Source organism: Petaurus breviceps, unplaced genomic scaffold, assembly GCF_028583685.1.
Source record: "Petaurus breviceps papuanus isolate PSGF00001 unplaced genomic scaffold, PetGlider_PUasm1.0 64, whole genome shotgun sequence".
Classification (NCBI taxonomy): domain Eukaryota; kingdom Metazoa; phylum Chordata; class Mammalia; order Diprotodontia; family Petauridae; genus Petaurus; species Petaurus breviceps.
Window position 1 is genome coordinate 2,967,544 of NW_027186428.1, and position 22,011 is coordinate 2,989,554.

Here is a 22,011-nt window from a genome sequence, read left to right on the forward strand (position 1 = left end):
CCACAAGCAGCTCCCTAAAATTTATCTCCTGTAATCACAGATGGGTTTTAGTCTGGTGAAAGGAGTCTGCCGGCCTCTTAGAATATTTTATGTTGCCAGAGTAACCTATAGAAAACTTGAATGAATCTACATTTTTCCAGACTTGAATGAGGCTCCAAAAAGATTTTGACAGGCTAGATAGATAAGCCATAGCTAACAAGATGAAATTTCATAGGGATAATGTATAGTTCTCCATTTGGACAGGTATTCTGTTTGTTTAAATCCAAGTAAAACAGGGTGGGCAAATCTGATGTTCTTGTGAAAAAGACCTGGAGGGGTGGCTAGGTGGTGCAGTGAATGTACTGGCCCTGGAGTCAGGGGGACCTGAATTGAAATGTGACCTCAGACACTTGACACTTTCTAGCTGTGTGATCTTGAGCAAGTCACTTAATTCCAATTGTCTTGCCTTCCCCCCTCCAAAAAAAAAAACCAGAATAAGACCTGGGAGGTTTAGTGGACTGCATGCTTGGAAGGAGTCAGCACTATGACAGGAGCCAGATACCCTAATGTAATGTTAGACCACATTAAAAAATGTTCAGAATAAGGGAAGTCTCCCTCAGTATTCTATATTCTGCCTTGGTCATTCCATATCTGGAATACTTTGTTCAGTTTCGGGCACATTTGAGGAAGGATGTTGACAGACTGGAGCAAGACTGGGATAGGGCAAAGAACTGGAAACCATGCCATTGAATAGTTGGTTGAAGGTCCTGGGGCTGTTTAATCTGGAGCCCCCTTTTGAGGGGAGGGGAACAATACTAAAGACTGGAAAATGGTCATTTTTACTAACAAAGCTCACCTTTTTAATTCAGAGCTATCCCCAGAAGTGTCAGAAGGCCATGTCAGCCTGTATGACCTGGCCATCTCCATCAGAATGAAAAAAGTCCACCCCAAAAATTGTTTTGGGAATTTTTTTATTTCCACTGAACCTGAAAGTCATCCTCAATGAGGAAATGATGAATTTTGGTAAACAAACTGATAATGCTAAGAAGCAGAATTGCTCGAGAGTGATCCAGATTCCCTAAAGGAGACGAAATCTGTAACAAGGCCTTGTTCTTCACAGGAAAGATTAAGGAGTTTGCCATCTTTCTACTTCTTGCAAACAACAAGCATTTTTTCTTCAACAAAACATTTGGCAGTTTTTAATTTTTTAAATCATCTTCTTCTTGGCCTTTCAACTTCAAGAGGAATCACTAACTCCAGCAGCCAGGTCTCTCAGAAAGTTCTTGCTTCTTTTGGGGGGATTAACTAAGCTGTTTCACCCTAGTAGTTTGCTCTTTAGTTCTTGGCATTGTTTGTGGATTTCAACTGCATTTGCCCTTTTGGTTCAGTGCAGCCGGTCCTGTTTCCTTATGGGCTTCACTAACACTTGAAGTGCTTGACTTCCCTACATCAGCCTTCCCTACAGTATGTTGAAGATGTGTTTTAAAAGCTACAGCTGTTGCATATTGCCTTGGAATAACATCCATTCTTAAAAACACAGCAAAAGAGAGCAATGAAACATGTGTAAGGCATCAGATCCAGCACTGGGCTGCCAAAGGATTAACTGAAGATGGGGAAACCAGCCCAAACTGTCTTATAGACATTCTGAGTCAGTAGGAGCCTATACATAGGACCACTGCTCTCACAAAATTAAACAATATCAGTCATTTCTAATCCTAGGTAATTTGCATACCACTGAAGGTTTTTTAAAAAAAATTTCAATATGGAAGAATTCTGAAAGGCTAGTGTCCAGAGAACTGAGATTTTACTACTACACATATATCAGCTCTACTTTTTATCCTGGACAGTGAAAACTAGAAACTTCTCTTAAATAATTGTTTCTGGGACATCCTGTGTGTATGATTACACACATCCACACACACAGTTATTTGAGAGAGAAGCTTAACTGCTCAGGACAAAAATAAAGCAAGCAATCAAAGCTTTCATAGCTTAAAACTGAGCTGAGACTTTTGGGACACAGTGTATGTGTATATGTGTCTATGAATGTATTTGAGTATTGACTGTTCTCTTTTTGTTTGAATTTATGAGAGTGTCTCAAAAATTCGGATATGGGGGCGGCCAGGTAGCACAGCGAGTAAGAGCACCGGCTCCAGTATCGAGATGACCTGGGGATCTAATCCGGGCTCAGATACTTAGCCCCACACTCAGAAATAACTGGCCGTGTAACCTTGAGCAACTTACTTAACCCCAGTTGCTTAAAAAAAAAATTCAGATATGTCCCCACTTTGGGAATGCGAATTGCAAAAAGCCTATCTTTGATAAACTTTACCACAACTTCTATTCCATTATAAAAATGGGAACGATAGGGGAGAAAGATTGCTGCAAATCACAAATAGCAAGGCGTAAATCCAAACAACTCCAAACTTTTATTTCACACCCTGCATATTGAAAAGATTATAGAAGACTAGAATAGTCACTGTTGGGAGAGCTGGGAAAAGTTAGGAGCACTAATTGATGTTTGGTGGAACTGAGTTAGCTCAGTCATTCTGAAAAGCAAGAAGTCTCTCTGTTAAGCAGTCAGTCCAAGAAGGTCAGTGATAAAAAAGAAAGGTCACATATACACCAAAGCATTTTTTTTTTGGGAGGAAGGAAGGCAAGGCAATTGGGGCTAAGTGACTTGTCCAAGGTCACACAGCTAGTAAGTGTGTCAGAAGTCTGAAGTCAAATTTGAACTCGGGTCCTCTTGACTCCAGGGCCAGTGATCTATTCACCACACCATCTAACTGCCCAAAGTATTTTTAATAGTACTTTTCATAGTAGCAAAGGCCTAGAGACAAAGTAGGTGTCTGTTGATTAAGGAAATGGCTAAATAAATTGTGGTGCATAAATATAGTATTTCAGTGCTGTAAAAGAATGATGCAAGCTGAGAAGCCTGGTGAGACTTATGAACGGATACAGAGGGAAGTAAGCAGAAACAGGAAGAAAATGTACACGACTAAGATACTGTAAGTGTAAAGGGCAACAGCAGAAATCAGAATGGGAGATTGTAAAATTACAAGAACCCAGAGATGGAGGAGGCGTCTCCCGCCATCTTTGCAAAGGTGGGACTAGCAGTGAGACAGGACACGTTAGAGAAGACTTGGCTGACATGATGATTATTTTTGCTGACCTGTTTTTTTTTACCTCTTTATGATTCTTTGTTACAAGGGTTATTAGAATAGAAGTGTCTTGATAGTAAGGACTTTCATTTCTGCCTTTGTATCTTTACCTCCTGACATAGTGCATGGTATACAGTACGTACTTAATGAATACACCACCAATATCATGTGTGTGACACATAAGAGGTGCTTAATGAATATACCTACCAGTATAAACCTATGATTAAAAAAGGATGGTTCTGTGTGGGAGGGGAGAGATATTTTGGTAAATACAGATAATGTGAAAACAAAAGATGGAAATAGATATGTTTAACATTTGTCACATATAAAATATTGAATATTTCACTAAAACCTTAAATTTTATTTGATTGCTTTATCAGATAACTTACACAGTAAAATAGAAGAGCTATTTTAAAATGAAAACTTAATAGGATATCTACCTCTACTGCGGTAACTGGTATATAGGATTTTCCCCCCTATCATTTGCCTGACAAAAATGGAGAAAGAATTGCTTTAAGAGCTAACAAGCTTGTAAGTATTTTCTTTTAAATTTCTTTCTTTTTCAAGGAGCTACTTTCTGTGTAACATTAGGAACATCAGAAAAATCTGAATTGATGGTTTGTCGACTTTCTAATAATCAGAGGTAAGAAATATTGGTGTTTTTAGAGCCTACATGATGTTCTCTATCATCTTGCCCAATTCACTTAATTTCAAATTCGATAAGAAAGCTGAGGCTCTGAGAGATCATGAAATCGGCATAAAGAGTTAAGTCAGAAGTCCTGGGTTCTGATTCTGACATTTATTACCAGCTGTGTGACCTCAGGGTCACTTCTCTGAATATCAGTTTCTTTTTAAAAATACTACTTTTATACATGAAGTGATTGTGAAGAAATTACTTGGCAATAATAACTCACTTCATACAGTTTTAAGTTTGCAACAACTCTAGAAGGTAGGTAATACAAGAAGTAGTATCTTGTCTTGACAGCTAAGGAAACTGAAGGTTTGGCCTTCAGTGATTGGCCAGTTCTAGAAAGTGGGACCCATTTAAGTGTCCGCCTCCTACCACTACACCACACTGTCTCTTTCTGTCAATCTCAGAAGCACTCTAACTTGCCTCCTAATCAAGGTACTTGCCATTGCATTTGATTACTGTTAACATGTTGGATCCAATAATTCCTTAAGATGAAATTTTAATTATACATTGCACGTGTCACCTGCTTCTTACTAAGAACATGTAACATTTAGGCAACATACTTACCAAATTACGAGTCGAGTTCTGGTTACAGGGTGTCACTGGCTATAAGCTGAAACACCAAATGCTTCGTAGCTTCCATACAGATTTAGATCATCCAATTTTGCCAACACAACATGTATTCATGGTTTTCCAGCCTCATGTCTTCACCCAACAAAGAAAAGGAAAATTGAAAATTGGGGTTTGGGGAAAGAGTATTGGAGGGGGGAATTTTAAAGATAGTATAAGAAGGACTGGTTAAAGCCCTGGCTTAACCTCTCTGAGCCTGGTTTTTTTTTTCCATATAGAAAACAGGGAAGGGATATATTTTGTACTGGAAAGCACTGTAGAAATGCAAGTTATCCTAACAGTAGTAGGTAAGAGGCACGTTAGAGCCATGGATTTGGGAGGTGATAGTGATGTTTTAAGTATTTTTAATATTTCTATGAGCCAGCTGTCTCCATGTGTTAAAATTCCTCTTGCAATCTTCAAAGCTCTTCATCGTGGCTAATTTGGCTGCTTTAGACGCAACACTTCTTTCTTGTAATTGGGTCTTTGTGATTAGAGAGATTAGCAATGGTTCATATAAACTTTCCTAAGTTAACTGTGGTTCAGTTTTAATAGCATAACTTCTTGATGGCTTATGAATTATAATTAGTTAATCAGTTACCATCTTACCTCAGAAGCCCAAATTTAAATCTGTCAGAAGAGATCCTGACACTTCAGTTCATTCAGATCACAGATTTCCTCTCCCTAATCTGAGCTGAGAAGATGCAGGTTGGGGAGGTAAGGGCACAAATACTATTAACAGTATAGAGGACTATATGATTTAGAATTGGAAAGAATTTCAAAGATTCATCTTCCATTCTATTCAGATTGGGATTTGATTATTCAGAAGTCAAATGCCTCACCCAGGGTTGCTTAGGTATCAACAGCTGAAGTCTGAATTCAGGATCTTCTGACCACCAAACCGACTGTTCTTTTCACCTACCTCATCACTTTTCATTGTATGTGACCAGGGAGGGAGAAACTTCTGATATAATCTTGTATGCCAAGGTTATTAGACTGTGTTCTACTTTTGGGTAGAATCTTGTTACCCAGAAGCACTATTGAAAACACGCAGCCTTCACAGTTAATACACAAGGAGTGGTTACTCAAGAATGTCAGTGACTACTACAGGAATGAAGAAAATTGGCTTGATTTGAAAAAACTTTGTATTTTTATTCTCTGCAGATACCTGTTTTTGGATGGAGATAGCCATTATGAAATTGAAATTGCTCAAATTTCAACTGTCCAGATACTAACTGAGGGCTTTACTCCTGGAGGTAAATGTTAATTTCAAACTGCTGATGAACAGAATTTTGTCATGTTTATAGAATTCACCTTCTTGAGTGAAAACTGAGCCTTCTATTCATACCCTTTAAAAGGCAACAGAATAAAGGCATTTATCTTCTTACATAACCAAGCTGAAACATGGATAGGCGTTAAATTCCATTGCAGTCTTTAGGGGGAAAAAAAGTTCAGGCTTCCATGGATTCTATTGATTGGTCCAGTTAGCAAATATTGAAGTACTTCTGTATTGATTTTTCCATTGGCTAAGTTATTTGTTGTTCCATTTCATTTTCCATTCAATTAAAATTGAGACTGGAGCCCTAAGTGCATCAGACCCTCACTTCTCAAGGAGAAGGCTTTGGTTCATGATGGGATTTCTGAATAGGGGACTGAATTTCCCTTTTGTGACATACCCTTTTGTGTTTGGATAATATTTGATTTGATTAGATCTAAATCTTTTTCCCTGTTTATATTTTATTCTTCATTTTATGCCCGTTTTTACTTGAAAATTTTCATCATTTGGGACTTGTGAGATGGGTAGGTCAGCAAATGCATGTAACTTAACCAACCTTGCTTTCTGTTTTCTGATGGGTCTCTTGATTACTCTTTCTTCTCACTGCTTACCTATCTTCTTGATGTAGAAAAAGATATTCACACTTATACCAGCCTCCTGGAGAGCCAACACATTACTGAAGGTCAGCACTGTTAATGTGAGCCTCCATCCCCACAGCATGCTTTTGTGATCTCCTTTCCCTTTCCCCAATCCCACTTCCTTCTGTTCACTATGGATGATCCATATAAAAGTTCTATGTGCAATTACATTTTAATTCTCTTTTCTGAATGAGTTTGAGAAGGTCATATCTAGATTATAGTTATTTAGAAAGAGTGAAAATTAAAATATTTTTTGATTCACTTATTTTCCAAAAAATGCTTGCTGAATATTTATCCCATGCAAGATCCTATTTGGGGCTATGTTATGCTGAACAGTTCCCTGCCTGCCTCCTCCCTCTACCCTGTGGTATTCTCTGTTGCCCACAATACCTCACCATGGGCCTCTACCTCTTTTTCCTCACATCCCTTCATCCTCTCCTGCCTCCCATCGCAACTTAGTTTTCTTGTGTCCCTCTTACTCTGCAAATTATGATCTTAGATGTTGATGTGTTAGCCCAAACAAGGAGCACTAAGGGTAGGAATTTTTCCCCCTGGTGGTCAGGCCATAGGATCAAAGGATGTAGAATTGAAAAACATTTTAGAAGTCATCTTATCTAAGCCCTTCACAGATTGGGAAATAGAAGTCCAAAGCAGGGCTCTCTGTGCCTTTTGCAAGGTGTTCTCTAACTAAGGTCAAGAAGGAAGGTCCTGCCTATGCTACTCCCCTCAGGGTAGATCGTAGGGGAAATGGAGAGGCAGAAGCTATACATGAAAAATTTGTGCCCACTTTCCCTTCTATCTTTTCTCCATGGGAATTAGGTCTAGAGATAGAAAAGTGGGCATTGCTGTAGGCCTGGGCAAATGTAAGAGCTAGAATCTATCCCTTCATCTTACAGAAAAGGCAAGTAAGGCCCACAGAAGGGGAGAAGTGTGTCCAAGATAGTAAGAAATTCTCTTGTGGTATAAAGCTGAGCTCAGCCAGAATCAGTGTTTTAGCAATAGAGACTAGCACCATCTGGTGGCTATTTTTACCTCTACATATATATGTACCTTATGCTGAAAAAACCCAACTTTAGAAGAACAAAAAGAGAACCTAGAAGGAAACAGCTGTAGTCTTGAGTTCTGACTCTCTAAAACCAGTGCTTTAGGGCAGCAAAAATCCTAGTGGCCAGAAAAAAAGCTCCCAAAGGAACTTTTCTCAGAGAAGTAAGATTAAAAAATAAAAATAAAAAAGGATACACAGGGGGGAGGGCATTCTCCTGATTCAAGAAGACAGGGCTCTTTCTATTGCTTTTTTCATATTTTTGCCCAAAATCTGAAGTATTTTATCTTCTCTCTAAGGTATCAAATAGCATTCATTAATTTTGTTAATGAAACTAATGTTTTAATTCAGTTCTCAAGAGTTTATTGCAACCAGCATAAATGTTACTGTTCCAGCAAGTTAGCAGCCTTCTGTACTGCCTCCAGGGTTACAGATTTCTTCTGTGTGCTGGGGCCTAGGGAACTGGCCAGTCAGAGAGCCAGGTTGTGCCACAGAAAGCAAAGTGAGATTTCTTCTGTACTGAGATCTTTCCTTTGTCCAGTCTTTTTCAAGGTAAATTTGCTACAACTTAACTAATGTATTATGCTCAGCTCCGGGTACAGCAGTTTAGAGCACTGTAGTTTAAGCACTTAGGCAAGACCATTTTGTTGCCTAATATCTTAGTAGTTGTCCCCCCTTCCTCCCTTATCCCCCCAAATACTGAAACTTTCTGTTTTAAGTAAATAGTCCTTAAATGAAGCAGGTAATAAAAGTGGGCTAGTGGCTATCTAGACATGGCAGAGGTGCAGGTATTTGGCAGAAGCAGGTGGAGGGTGTCATGAAACTTGGTGCTTTCTGTGGATTTTTTTCTTGTAAAGTCATAGAATCACAAGATTTTAAAGTTGAAAAGGACATTGGCCATTTGGCCTGACCAGTCCCTGAAAGGAATTCCTACCCACACGAACCCAACAAATAGTCATCCACCATCTGCTGGAAATTGAGGGTGTACCTACTACCTCTCAGTGCAAGCCATTCCATTTTTTGGATCTTTCCAATAAAGTTTTTCTGTATCAAGCCTTCGTTTGCCTGTGCAGTTTCTACCCATGGACCCTGGCTCTGCACTGCCTTCCGTGACTGAATGAAACATGTTTAATTCCTATCTTATAGGAGTCCTTCATAGATTAAAAATATTTGTCCTGTCCCCCTTGTCTTCTTTTCTCCAGGCTTTCAACTGGTCCTTCTATGATATGCACTCCAGGGCCTTCAGCAATCATGCTTACAGTCCTCTTCTGTACTCTCCAGTTTATTAATGTCCTTAAATTGTGACACCCAGAATTTAACACAACTCCAGATGAGACCTGACTAGGGCTTTCCTTATCCCTGGAATGTGACCCAAGATATTAGCTTTTTTGAGTACCACAGAATTCCTTCTTTTCCAGTGAGATTTAGCTCTGCAGCTTTGCATTTTGGTGCCAATCAGTTCCCAATATCCAGGCCATCAGCCAGGGGAATGGTCCGATTCATTGCATCCTAAAAGTGCTTCTGTCAGGAAGTTGGGCCTGTTCCATCTTGTGGGTTTTAAAGAAGTATCTTAGATAGCTTTAGATGCTTCATCTAAGTGACTTTGGGTCCTACCCACCCTAGAATTACTAATTGCTAGAGAGCAGGGAAGAATGGAGTTCAAGTAGGAAGACAGGGCAAATGTTGCCATCTTTAAACTATCCTAAATCCAGAAATGATTGTACAAAAAGAAGAATGCTAACATTAGTCCATGTCAAAGGGGACAGCTCACCAGACTAGATAAACTTGGGTGGTTGGGGGTTTCCACTGAAATAAGATGAGAGAACTTCATTTGGGTGTTGGCAGAGAGCCTCATAACCATCATCTGACATATTTTAGGCTACTAAGAAATGTCTAGGAACGGTAGGGAGATTTATGTTTTAAGAGTAGCATGACAGGCCTTGGTGTTCTCTAGAAGGAACAAATTCAGCATTTACTTTGAACAGGTAAGAGGACAACCACACTGTGACAATCTTGAGTTGTGTTTGTTCCTCAGAGAAAAGGGCCCCGCACTTCACAGATGTCAATTAAGGAAGGGCCTTCTCTCTCCTTTTCCAGGAGGCAACGCTCGAGCCACTGGTATGCTTCTCCAGTACAAGGAACCAGGGGCTCAGGATGTGACCCAGATGAAGTTCACTGCCATTGAAGACTCTAACAAGAAGCAGTCGGCCACCTGGTTAGCAGCCATGCATAAGGTACTTGGTAAAGCACTCACTTCCTTCCAGCGGGCTAGCTGGTGCCCAACAAAAGGTTTAAGAGGGTTATACAAAGCTCCTTGGAGAAAGTACATTAAAAGAATACTTTCTCCTAAAGCATTGCCCCCAAGTTGGTTAAAATTAGGTTTTCCAATTATCTATTTAATATAAAGGGGATTTGCCAAACCAAAGCTAGGACTTAATTAGGATTAAGTGAAGTCTTCCACCTGGTTAGACTTAAGTCATTTTGGTGTCCAGAGGAGAAAGAGTGGCCTGCCATATCTTAGCATTTGTTGGAGTAAATCAGAAGCAGTAGCTGAGTAGCTGGAAGATGAAGTAGTTGATTCTGAGCAGAGTAAACAGGCTTTCCATTCTGCTAGCTAGTCACAAGACTGCTGCCCACCCTGATTCTTGCTTATAAAAAAATAGGCTAGTTGAGAATTCATTGAATCAGGACAACCCAAGTCTAATTTTAAATCCTGTTCTAAATGATAAGGGCAAGGTCCCAGGTCTCCAGTGGTTTGTTTTGTGTTTTTTTGCCTTTTGGAGGGCAACTGGGGTTAAGTAACTTGCCCAAGGTTACACAGCTAGGTTTTTTATGTGGGTGTTAAGTGTCTGAGGCTGGATCTGAACCCAGGCCTCCTGACTCCAGGGCTGGCGCTTTACTCACTGCACCACCTAGCCACCCCTCTCTAGTGTTTTTTTTTTTTTTTAAGCAATCGGGGTTAAGTAACTTGCTCAAGGTTACACGGCCAGTTATTTCTGGGTGTGGTGCTGAGTATCTGAGCCCGGATTTGATCCAGGTCATCCCGACACTGGAGCCAGTGCTCTTACTCGCTGAGCCACCTGGCCGCCCCTAAGCAATTGGGGTTAAGTAACTTGCTCAAGGTTACACGACCAGGTGTTTCTGGGTGGGTGCTAAGTGTCTGAGCCCGGGATTCGATCTCCAGGTCATCCTGACACTGGAGCCAGTGCTCTTACTCGCTGTGCTCCCTGGCCGCCCCTCTCTAGTGGTTTTTAAAAATTCAAAGTCCAGTTGATCTGGTGTAGCGGCAAGCACCCCAAGCGCGTCCTCAGGGTTTGCTGCTACCACAGGTTCTTGGATCTGCTTTGTTAAAGGAAAGCAACTCAAAATGGGTTAACAAGCTTACTTTAATCAGTCAGACATATATCGTTTACCTTGTTCCGGAGAAAAGGTCAGCACCCTGAACCTCAAAGTATACAGGCATAATTATCAAGACAGAAACATCAAGTAGACAGATTTCCAAACTGTCCAACCATTACATCCATACCCAGTCAACATCTGGGTTTCCACATTCTGGGTTTTTCAAAGCCGGGGGACTCTCAACAACGGCTTCCCAGAATTCAGATCAAATCACAGAACACTTCTCAAAGTGAGTCCCAAAACAAAGCTACACATCAGGGCTTATATAGCCTTCTCCTGGCTCAGAGAATGTAACAACCTTATCAACTCACTGGCCAATCAAGAAGTATCCACTGAAAAACAAGCCTCCCTCCCCAGTCTTCAGGTGCATCTCAGACTAGGGGCAGGGAAGATCTTCCAAATTTGCATTCCCATTACATCTGGGAAGGCTCTTGCTCCATAAAAACAAGTGTTTCTCTATTCATTTCAAAGGGAAAATGAAGCTTAATCTGATACCGTCACAAAGTTTTTTTTTGTTTGCTTTTTGGGGTTTGGTTTGGGGGAGAGGGACAAAGGAATAGGGTGAAGGCAGGCATCCCTCTTCTAGAGCAAATTTGATGCTAGTTATAGCCATGGGAACAAAGCTGTGCTTGTTAAGACTTTTATTTCCCCTGATTTTTTTTTTTTAACACTAGTGCACAAGTATTAGTTGTTGGTTTGCTTTTGGCAATTAAGTCCTTCTAAAGACACCTGAGTCACTAGTCACAACTTACCAGTTTGTAACAGCTCTCAATGTCCATAAGCTAACCATGTTGGTAGTGCTTTATTACCCCCATTCTTACCAATGAGGAAGTTAAGTCTCAGGGGAAACTACTTGCTTCAGCTTATACAAGTATTAGACTGTAGAGCTAAGAGCTGAAACTGTCTCTCTCCTGACTGCCCAAGTCTATTTCACCTATTCCAACCTCACTGTCTTTCATCTGTCTTCATATTTCTTTGAGCAACTAGCACAAGAAGGCCTTACCTACTATACACATAGTAGATTTGTTCAGTGACCAGAAGTACACTCTTGGAGGCGCTCAAAGCCACCAAGCCTGGGCTGACCTAAAGCAAGTAATTATTCAAGGGCCCAGCCCCCAATGCTTTCTTTATAAAGTATAGGGAGGAACCTCAGAGGCATCAAGTTTATGCCCTCAATTTAAATGTGAGGAAATTGAGTGATAGAGAAGAAAGCTAATCTTGTCCCAAATTATACTGGTAGCAGAGCTGATCTGTTTACCCAGGGCTACTGAGTCCAAATATACTGCTGCCTCTTGAGTGGGTTTTTTTTTGTAGGAATATTTTTTTGAATAAAATACCTAAGTATTGATTGGGCTCTGAGACAGGATCGGAATACGCTGGCTGGTAGTAATAATTCTTAGGAATCTTTTCCGTAAATGGCTGGCACATTAGCTTGCTGCTGTGTGTAGGTGAAAGTTAAACACTGCCTAAGTCAGTTCAATTACATATCGATAGGCGGTTCTGCATTCAAGTCAACACTGATTATGGCAACTGCTTTTCTACATATTAAACAGACATTTGATTTGGTTGCTGTTCACCAAAGAATGTGAAGAGATGCAGGTAGTACAGATGTTTAGGGTCACCCTTCTTGCTTCTGATGCTCCTGACCTGGTAGTCGGCTTAAACACATTGGTTATCTTTATACCCTTCTTTCTTTGTGATATAGGCAGCCAAACTCCTCTATGAATCCCGGGACCAGTGATCATGGAAGCTTCCTGTATGTTCACAGCTGATTAATAATTCTGTAAGTGCTGGGAAATGCAATCAAAGTGTTTGGAAAAACCTAAGTGTTCGTTGATCTAGTGCAATATGTATACATTTTATTAATGCTTTAAGTGCAGCTTCACATTTGACTTTGTATACTTTATCTCATTGGTACTTATGGGCTGAAGGAGAATCTGACCCATACTACTGTTGTATCAGGTATTTTTAGCATAATCTCTACAATGTTTATATAATATATATACTGGGTTTACTAGAGTACTTACTAGTAGGTCATTTCAATGTCCTTTTTTGCATTCTTAAGGGAGTAAATCACTCAGGATTTTTGCTTTATATTTGGAGGTGAAATGTCCTGATGATGAGCTATTCATTGCCAATAAAACCTGCCTTAGATTGTTTTATACAATGTTAAAACTTTTATGATGTCACTAATTGGACCTAAACAAACTTTTGATACTTACTGAAAGTTTGTAGCTTTTGTGGTCCAGGTTTTATACTTTTCACTTGATTGAGATGATTGTACAGCAGTTTGTTCATAAGACACGATTAAAAAACTATTTTGAAAAATTCATAGCCATGTACCATTTTGTTGCCTTGTACCTTCTAGAGACCTTCAGGTCTTCAGTTTACTAATGAGGAAGCTTAAAACCCTGGAAAATGGGAGGTGACTTACTCAGTGCCATATGGGTATACAGCCCAGATCTTTAAGTCTAAAATTCTTTCCGTTACAAAGTGTAGCAGACTGGGGCTGGGATAATAACCAAAAGTCAGTTCTAAGGGGAAAAACTGCCCCATTTGGCAGAAGATTATGGAGAAGAAATTTCTGGCTCCAGGACAAGTGAGAACAGACTTCAGAGAGATACATTCAAACCCAAGTCAGGGATAACCATAGTTTATTTGTGCACATTTACATCAGAATTAGCATTGTCAAGGCTCTTGAGAAAGTGATTCTGTCACATTCATATAGCAAGTTTTTTTCAACAATATCCTTTCACTTCCCATCACCACAATATATATATAATATATAATATATATATACAGGTAATGCTAAAATGTGGTCAATTACAGCACTGCATCAATTGTTTTCATAGATATATATATATAGATATACATATATAAATTATACACAAGACTTATACACGAAAAAAATCCTACACTTTTTAATGAGAAACATTGTCAACATGGCTACAACTCAAAGATAAAATTAAAAAAAATACTTTTGGTTTATAAAAGCATATACATATAGTTCAAACTCCAGTGAAGTGCTTTTAGTTTCCTCTTACCTACAAAACAGTGGACAACATTATTGCATAACTGGCCCAGAATGAGGTGCAGGACTGTTGAGAACCAGAGCAGCTGTCCTCCTCCCGGCTCAATGCACCTGGCTTTTTACCTTTGTTTAGAATCTCCATCTCAGACTCATTTCCTTTTTTTCACCACAATGCTACCTACCAACAGTAACGTTCTCAGGGTTATTAGTTCAGTCCTTCAACTGCTAGCACTGCATCCCTTAGTCACTTACACAAGCTCTGACTCTGCTCAACTATTTCATTCCCATCTATTTGGACATACCTTTAAACCTTGACTTAATTTGACTCTAGCTCCAGTGTTACTGACTGCTTTCTGATTCAGAACAAATCTAAGCTATTAGTATTAAGAAACACATATCAGTGAAGGTTTTATAAACTTGGTCAACTCAGGAAGTGAGGGAACCTATTTAGATTAGGCTCTTCAAATAAATTAAACCATTCATTTAAACTTTTTTTTTTTTAAACCGTGACACCAGAGGTCTCAAAGAAATACAAACACTTAAATAATTCAACAGTGGAAGTGAATGACAGTCTCTGGCAGATCCACAACAAAATGGAAAATAAGATATCAAAATCTAGATCTAAGATAGAACACCTGCATTTTGTAATTAACACTGACAAGTTCCCATAAGAGATCCTTTGGTAAATAAAGAGATGATGGGGGGGGGGGTGTAGCGGGGAGGGAAAAGGGAAAGAAGAAAAGAGGTGCCTCCAACTTGGCAATCATGACATAGTTTGCAGGAATCTGTCTTGAATAGCTAATAGGGAAAGAATGTGTTGTTAACTGTTTTAAAAAAATTTACTGGCATTAGAATTAAGCAAAATGGGGACTAACTAGGGGTTGGGAGCACAACACATGAAGCTCTAGGAAACTCTGATTAAGACTTTATAACCACACTCTGAATGCCAGAAAACTCCATTCTCAGTGGCTTGAAGGAATCAGTTTAGTTGTTAACACGCAAAGCCAAATGTGTTAGCCTCAAAACCCTACAGCAATTTTCCAACCATGCCTGGGGTGCACAAATGCCTTTTCTCAACTCTGGATAATGACTACCACCTGATATTTCTATAACACATGATGATGTAAGAAATTCTTTACATACATTTGATTTTGTTTTTGGCAACTAACAACTAGGTTATGGGATTTCTATTGGCAACAGGGGTGATTGTTTTGAAGGCCTTTTGTTTATTTTGACTTGGTGTAATTGGCAAAATACAGAATTCGTGGACATATAAGTACCATGCATGGATGCTGGCAGATGAGAAGGAAGGGCCTCACTTATAAACTGCAGATGTTTCTTCTGCTAATGAGAGCACCATTAAAATGAGAGTTCTCCAGCTTCAATTCTCTTGGTCTTCAGTGACTTCTGGTAATGGCAAAACTGCATTTGCTCCATAGGTTCAAGCTAAGGTTCGCTGTCTAGGTTTGATTCGTGGATATAACTAGAAAGAAAGAAAATTCAATTCGAATAACTGCTGCAGGAATGGGAAATGACATTTATTAATTTAAATATTATATAATATGAAACATAAACTTAACACTAATACAGTGACATATTAATAAGTGACTTTATTAATAATGCCTTTAAGGGACCTCAGGGCTGTCAGACACCCCTTCCAAAAAGGCAGAAGCGGCCCCCACTCTGTAGCTGAACACTCTCTCCCCATAGCACCTGAAACTTTTAGACACCACTGCTCTGCACTTAAATAGATATATTACCAGACTTAAAAAATATAGCGTAATAGGGGCGGCTAGGTGGTGCAGTGAATAGAGCACCGGCCCTGGAGTCAGAAGGACCTGAGTTCAAATGCAGCCTCAGACACTTAACACAAAACTAGTCATGTGACATTGGGCGCATTACTTAACCCCAATTGCCCCTCCAAAAAGCAAAAAAGAAACCAAAACTGTAATAAAGCACTAATTATCAAAACGACTGGCTAATGGGTCAAGGCTAGAAAAATTGATCAGAATGGATCAACAAGAGCCAGAAGCAATCAAAAACAGCAGCCTAATCAATGTCTGAAACACACAAGAACATATCTTATTAGGCAAAGAACTTCTTACTGGGCAATAATTTCTGGAAAATCCAGAAGAGTAGTTGGGCAAAAATTAGGTTTATTCCATATATTACAATACTTTCCAAATAGATGTGACCTGAATGTAAAAAGTCACTTTAAAAAAAAAAGGGACAAAACTATCAAGAGAGAATGTAGACATCATCAGATAGTCGGTTTTGCACACATTTCACTGCTAAGGCTTGTGGAAGAAGTTTTATTCAAATAAGGTGATCCTAAAGACAATATGAATTATGTAAAATTTAAAAGTTTTTGCAGAAATGAAATCAATGCAGAAAGATCAAGAAACTCAAATGAGAAGAAAAATTCTTTCATCAAATGCCACTGATACTGAATCTCCAATCTTGCAAAATGGGGAAAATGACCCAGCAAAAATGGTAGCACTCAATATTAAAGAAGCTGTGAGAGGCCAAGTACATTAATGCAGACAGGGTTATGAAGTGATGGAACTGGTATGTCCATTCTCTTCCTAAAAGGAAACTGAAATCTGAATTGCGGGGAAAATGGTTTTTTAACAGATACCAAAACATGGAGTCTTCCAGAAAGGCAGGGGACAGACTACTTGGACAGAATGGCACATCACTGTGTAAAGGGTGAAGGAAAGAACAGCTGGACATCTAAAAATAAGAGTCAAATGCTAGTGATAGAAAAGCAAAATGTTATCAATCAAACTGAAAACATCTGAGCTCTTCTTACAGCTAAAAACTGTATCCAGAAGCTGTCTTTCCATAACTTGCTACATTCTCCTTACTTCCCCTGTCTCCCCGTTCCCCTGCTGAAGCAGTGGATGACTAGGCTTAACTCGTCTTTTATCATCCGTGAACTTAACTTATTCTTCCCTAGTAGAACTGTCTTTTCCAAGAAAATGGGCATTAAATGGTGTAGATTTTCTTGTCCTTGTTTTTAAAGAGCACTTCCTCTCTTTTAAACTGTTAACATATATGTTTTCCCTACTGGGGGAAAGGAGCTGTGGATTTGTTGAAGGCAACTACAAAGAGTCTTTCCAGAAGCATTTCAAATCTGACCTGGAGCCCAGAGGATAATATATTTTGTTTCCTAATCAGCTGAGGCAAAAGGCAATGTAGAGTAGGAAAAAAAAGCATTGGCTCTAGAGACAAAATCTGGAGCTGAAGTCCTAACTATACAATAAATTCATTGTGTGTGAAATTGCACCTCTCTGAGCCTTCGTTTTATAATTTTTTAAATGAGGTGGCTAAACCAGGTGCTCTATAGGGTACCTTCTGGTCACAAATCCTACAAACTGTTGATCCTTTTTCCAGAGGGGAGGGATTTGAAGAGGTAGTTTTTGATAATTTCTTCACGGCTCATGATTTTGGGCTGGGGGAAAGCAATTTATTCCCTTCTGAAGGCAACAATCAGAGGCTGTGAAAAGTGTTGGAGTTTGGAAGATTTTTAAGTCCTCTCCACCCCCCACCCAATACTGCCCCATGGGGGTTTCTACATCCCCAGAGCTCAATGACATCCTAGTAGTAAGGGCCTTTATTTGGGGATTTTACATTCAATATAGATGATTTTCTTTTGTACCCATTACTTGTGGAGATTTTGCTAATCCTGGACACCTTCATTCTCCTGGTCCTGTTTTATTCCCTGTTAGACTATAAACTTCTCAAGGGCGAGAACTCTCTTTTGTCTTTCTATTTATGTCCCCAGGATTAGCGCAGTTCCTGCCTAGTAGTAAGCACTTAGTTTGATTGTAAATGATTTGCACTTAAACTCACACAGGTCAGGGATTATCTCTCTGGATTTTTCTTTATAAAACCAGCCCTTAGCACACGTCTGGCACAGTCCTACTTAATAAATGCTGGCTGATTAATTTCTAGATATTCCACACTTAGAATGATGTAAAGAGAGTGGAATGGGCACATGGAAAGATGATGATTTTCCTTTGTTGGATCTTTTTAAGCATATGCTAGGTGACCACCTGTCAGATGTTAAGAGGTTTCCTACCAGGTAGGACTAAGGTCCTTTTCAGCTACTGAGTTTTAGTGGACTTTTCTCAGACTTGATTCAAGCTATAATTCTTAATCTGCTTTTGAGTTAAAATGTTTGTTGAAATTCCCAAGGGTGCCTACTATGTGCCAGGCACTGCTCTAAATCCTTTTTACAAATATCATCGGATTTTCACCTGTAAGGAAGAGGTTATGATTATTACCATTTTACAACGGGGGAAATTGAGGCAAACAGGTTAAGTGACTTTCCCAGGATCACAGCTATTAACGATATGTAAGGCTGAATTTGAACTTGGGTCTTCCTGACTCTCAAGACCCAGTCTGTCAGGTGAAAGAGATTAGTCTTTGTACTGTCTTAGCCCTAGAGGGCAAAACTAAGGGTAACTAATAAGTGAAAGTTGGCAACATAAGGAGTCATCCAAAAGTGTTGTGGGCTGTCTGAGGAGATGGTTGCTTCTCCCTTCCTAGGCCATGTTAAGTGGAGGCTGGCTGACCACTTGTAGGCAATGTGGCAAAAGGGATTCCCATGCAGGATGTGCACTAGATAACCACTGAGGTCCCTTTTAATAACTTCAATGCTGTGATTCTCCATTTTTCAATTTTGCAGTATAGTAACTTGTGAGGGCATAACTTACCCCCTAGGCTGTAAGCTCCATGAGGAAAGGGATAAAGTCTGATTTATCTTTGTACCTCCTTCAGCTCAGCACAGTACCTCACATGTAATAAATGCACCTACTAAGTGTATATTCCATGAACACTGACTTGGCCTTTGGGGCAGAGAAGACGACAGGAAAAGGAAGGCTATGTAGGATATATAGCAAGGCACATACCCCCAGCAGGTTTTTAGGCACATAGCCTTCTCTCTCCCCAAGGCGAGCCCACCACCACTCTGTCTCACTGTCATCCTTCCGCCTCAGGATAGTGATAGCGTCCCCTTCATGGAATGACAGCTCATCGCCGTTCTGAGCCTCATAGTCCCAAAGAGCGTACACCACTCCTTTGTTCATCACACCCAGCTTTTCCTGGACACCTGTTAACAAAAACACAAATATTAAATACAAGGCCAGAGTATTTGAAACACATGGTCTTATACAGTCAGACTACTGGATGAATCTGCTCCAGACGTGAAGATTCAGTAGAGTCACACTGGAAACATAGCTGACACCGATGCCTGTAAATGAGCAGCTCAGACCCGATTACTTCATGTAGTGGGCAGGGAGGTTTAAATGAATGAGTAAGATGCAGGCAAGTGAGAAGAACTCAAAGGATAATGAGCTTTCTACATTTCAACAAAGTGGTGAAAAAAAAATCATAAGGGTTGTATCACACTGCTCATAGGCAGTAGGGACCATTTACTATTAAGAAGGAAAGGCAGCACATGACATTAAACCGGAATTACCCTTTACCAAGGAAAGTCAGGACTAACTTCTCTCACATTTAAGGCTCCAACACTCCTTTACCAAGATGTCTGTCTGCCTCAGTGTGGGTCCTAAACATTTATAAGCTAAGCAGTTTGTTCCCTTCCCACTTCTTTCCACCTCTAAATATGCACATAGCTCTTTGAGGGCACAGGCTCCGCTTTATTGATTTTTGGACCCTTCCCTCTCTGACCTGCCCCTTGACCTACTCTGTTTCTTCTCAGGCCTGACACCAGTGCCTGCCCATAATTATGGTCCTTAATTTCCATGGGGGCAACCTGAAAGCATGTATTTTGGGGGGAGGTCTCAACGAAGCTAGTTAGTGCTAGAGAAAAGGTCACTGTAGCAGAAACCGGCAGCCACAGCAGTCCCCCAGACGGTCCTGCTCTAGATGGGAGCACCAGGTTTGCTCTTTCCACACTGGACCCATGGACCCCTTTCCCTGTACTGTTCAGTTCCTTTCACAGTGATCTCTCCTGGTTTCTTTTTCATTGCTCTCTCCATTAGTTTGCAATCAATTCCTTACCTTCCTAGGATAAACAGCATTGTTTCCTCCAAGTCTGACTTAGACATTTTCCTTAACTTAATAAGAAAGTTAATGTGCTTACTTGTCTCATTTGCAAAAGAAAGTCACTAGCATCAGATGACTTGAGTTGATAACCAAGTTCAACTAATACTGAGACGTTTCAGATGTAATAATATTCAAGGACAGTGAAACTCCAGATTTCTGTGTACAGATTTTACACATGCACACACAGACACATGCTCTAAACCCTGCCCCTTCCCTAACCACATACAGACAGGGACCTTACCATACAAAAACTGGGAGCATTGAATATAGCCTTCTTCCATCTCTTCACACTTGTCAGCTGCAGTTTCTATGTCACTAATAGTTGAAGCAAAAATTGCTGCCCCACTTTCTACCAGCTGTTTGCAGAGGTGGACGCTGTTGCATGAAGCCGCACAGTGGAGAGGCGTCCTGAAATCAGAGGAGCAGAAACAGGTTGGGGAAGCAAAGCAGACTTTACCACATGCAGGTGGGGACACAGTGAGCTGAACAGATGAACGAATGGATGTGGACACGTGAAGCATGGGGCACATCTGACACACTAGCTAAGTTATCATCCTGCCTCTACCATTAATTATCAATCCCTTTCTCTGGTCCTCGGTTTGCTGTAGGCTGAAACAAAGAAAGGTCCCTTTCAGGTCCTAAGATGCCAATACTTATGGTCCTTATTGGTTACTTTACCTACATTTATAAAATTACAAATAATTTCTATTTTATGGCATGGAACCTATTAGCAAACTATTTGAGCTAACATTTCTAGAAAAAAATTTCTTTTAAATAATAAGTTTTGAAACAGGTGTTGACAGAATTATTAATAACAGTGATTCATTTATATAGCACCTTTACACTATTAACCAGTGGCAGCTTAGCAGTCATATCATGCAAACCATTTTATAAATATGGAAACTTGGGCCTAGAGGGGCTAAGTGACACAAGGCCAAAAAGCCTGCAAGAAGCAGAACGAGGATTCAGTAGTGTCATCTGACTGCAAATCTGATGTTTAAGAACAATGGTAAGCCATTCTCCCACTGTAATATGACCCCTTTCTGAAGGGCTAACAAGTTTGCAAAAAGCTTTCCTCACACGAGAAAATCTCTACAAGTTGACTTTTAATATCAATTTGGCAAGAGTCATAAAAAGAATAAAAAAGTTAATACTCTCACCATCCATCACTGTCAGCTGCATTCACATTAACACCAAAATCAAGCAGAAACTTCACAATGTGGTGGTGGCCAGCGCACACTGCATTATGTAAAGGAGTAATGCCTTCATCATTAGGCTTGCTGGGATCTTCCACCTAAGAGAAATGACGTCTGTTGTGAAGGCACAAAGATCCTTTTCTCATTGCCCCCAGAATAATGAAAGGTTCTTAATGCTTAGAGGCTCACCTCATAGATTATCCTCTGCACCAGGTCAAATTCCCCTTCTAAAGATGCATCCAAGAGCAAAGCCAAAGGATTAAACTTTACTCTCAGTCCATGACCAGTCCGTTCAGAATTTGGTTTCTTCAGGTTAGTTCGTTTAATCTGCTGTGAAGAAAGCATATGTTTTGATTCAATTTTGTTAACACAAGTCTCTAGAGGTTTGGGAAACAACCTCTATAAAACCCATGGGAAAACAACCTCTATAAAACCCATGGGAACTGGAAACACTAGGCATCTGACTCCTCCCATTCTCATCCACCACAGCCCATCAGTTACCTCCCATTCTACAATCACTCCCCCTACCACCACCCTAGACTACAGAACAGTCTCTCAACAGGAATCCTGCCCTTCCCTCTTTCCTCCCACCTCGGGTCAGGTAAAAATTACAGGATTTGGGGCTCAAAGAACTCAATTCCATCACTTTTTCTTCCAAATACTGGTCAAGTAACTCCAGGTTTTTAAACCCTGGATCAAGTCCAGACTATTTACCCTGATATGCAAAGCTCCCTACACAGTAACCCCACCCAGCCTTTCTTTCCCAGCCCTGATTAGTTCCCTAGTAGATATTCTATCTTGTAGCTAAACTGGATCATTCTGCAAAACTGCCTTAAACCTTTTGGTTTCAGTACCTTTGTTCTCCCCACCCCTTCACCTGGCATACCTTCCTTCTCGCTGCCAGGGCTGCCAAGAAA

General features: G+C 40.1%; 2 protein-coding genes across 8 annotated transcripts in view; one reads left to right on the forward strand and one right to left on the reverse strand.

The window, feature by feature from the left end:
* Positions 1–13,120, forward strand: part of ZFYVE21 (zinc finger FYVE-type containing 21) — a 34,150-nt gene extending 21,030 nt beyond the window's left edge. The window contains exons 4-8 of one of the 2 annotated variants that reach the window (XM_069103810.1): positions 3,705–3,780; positions 5,602–5,693; positions 6,342–6,395; positions 9,491–9,627; positions 12,498–13,120. In XM_069103810.1, the coding sequence (XP_068959911.1) occupies positions 3,705–3,780; positions 5,602–5,693; positions 6,342–6,395; positions 9,491–9,627; positions 12,498–12,533 (395 nt within the window). In that variant the 3' untranslated portion in view covers positions 12,534–13,120. The remainder of the gene's footprint in view (positions 1–3,704; positions 3,781–5,601; positions 5,694–6,341; positions 6,396–9,490; positions 9,628–12,497) is intronic. The other variant, XM_069103811.1, reaches the window with a different exon arrangement.
* A 309-nt stretch (positions 13,121–13,429) lies between these two features.
* Positions 13,430–22,011, reverse strand: part of PPP1R13B (protein phosphatase 1 regulatory subunit 13B) — a 133,738-nt gene continuing 125,156 nt past the window's right edge. For 3 of the 6 annotated variants that reach the window (XM_069103784.1, XM_069103780.1, XM_069103783.1), the window contains 5 exons: positions 21,284–21,421; positions 21,059–21,192; positions 20,140–20,306; positions 18,740–18,939; positions 13,430–15,306 (listed from right to left, as the gene is read on the reverse strand). In XM_069103784.1, the coding sequence (XP_068959885.1) occupies positions 15,265–15,306; positions 18,740–18,939; positions 20,140–20,306; positions 21,059–21,192; positions 21,284–21,421 (681 nt within the window). In that variant the 3' untranslated portion in view covers positions 13,430–15,264. Of the gene's footprint in view, positions 15,307–18,739; positions 18,940–20,139; positions 20,307–21,058; positions 21,193–21,283; positions 21,425–22,011 lie in introns of all 6 variants that reach the window. The other 3 variants (XM_069103781.1, XM_069103779.1, XM_069103782.1) reach the window with 1 other exon arrangement.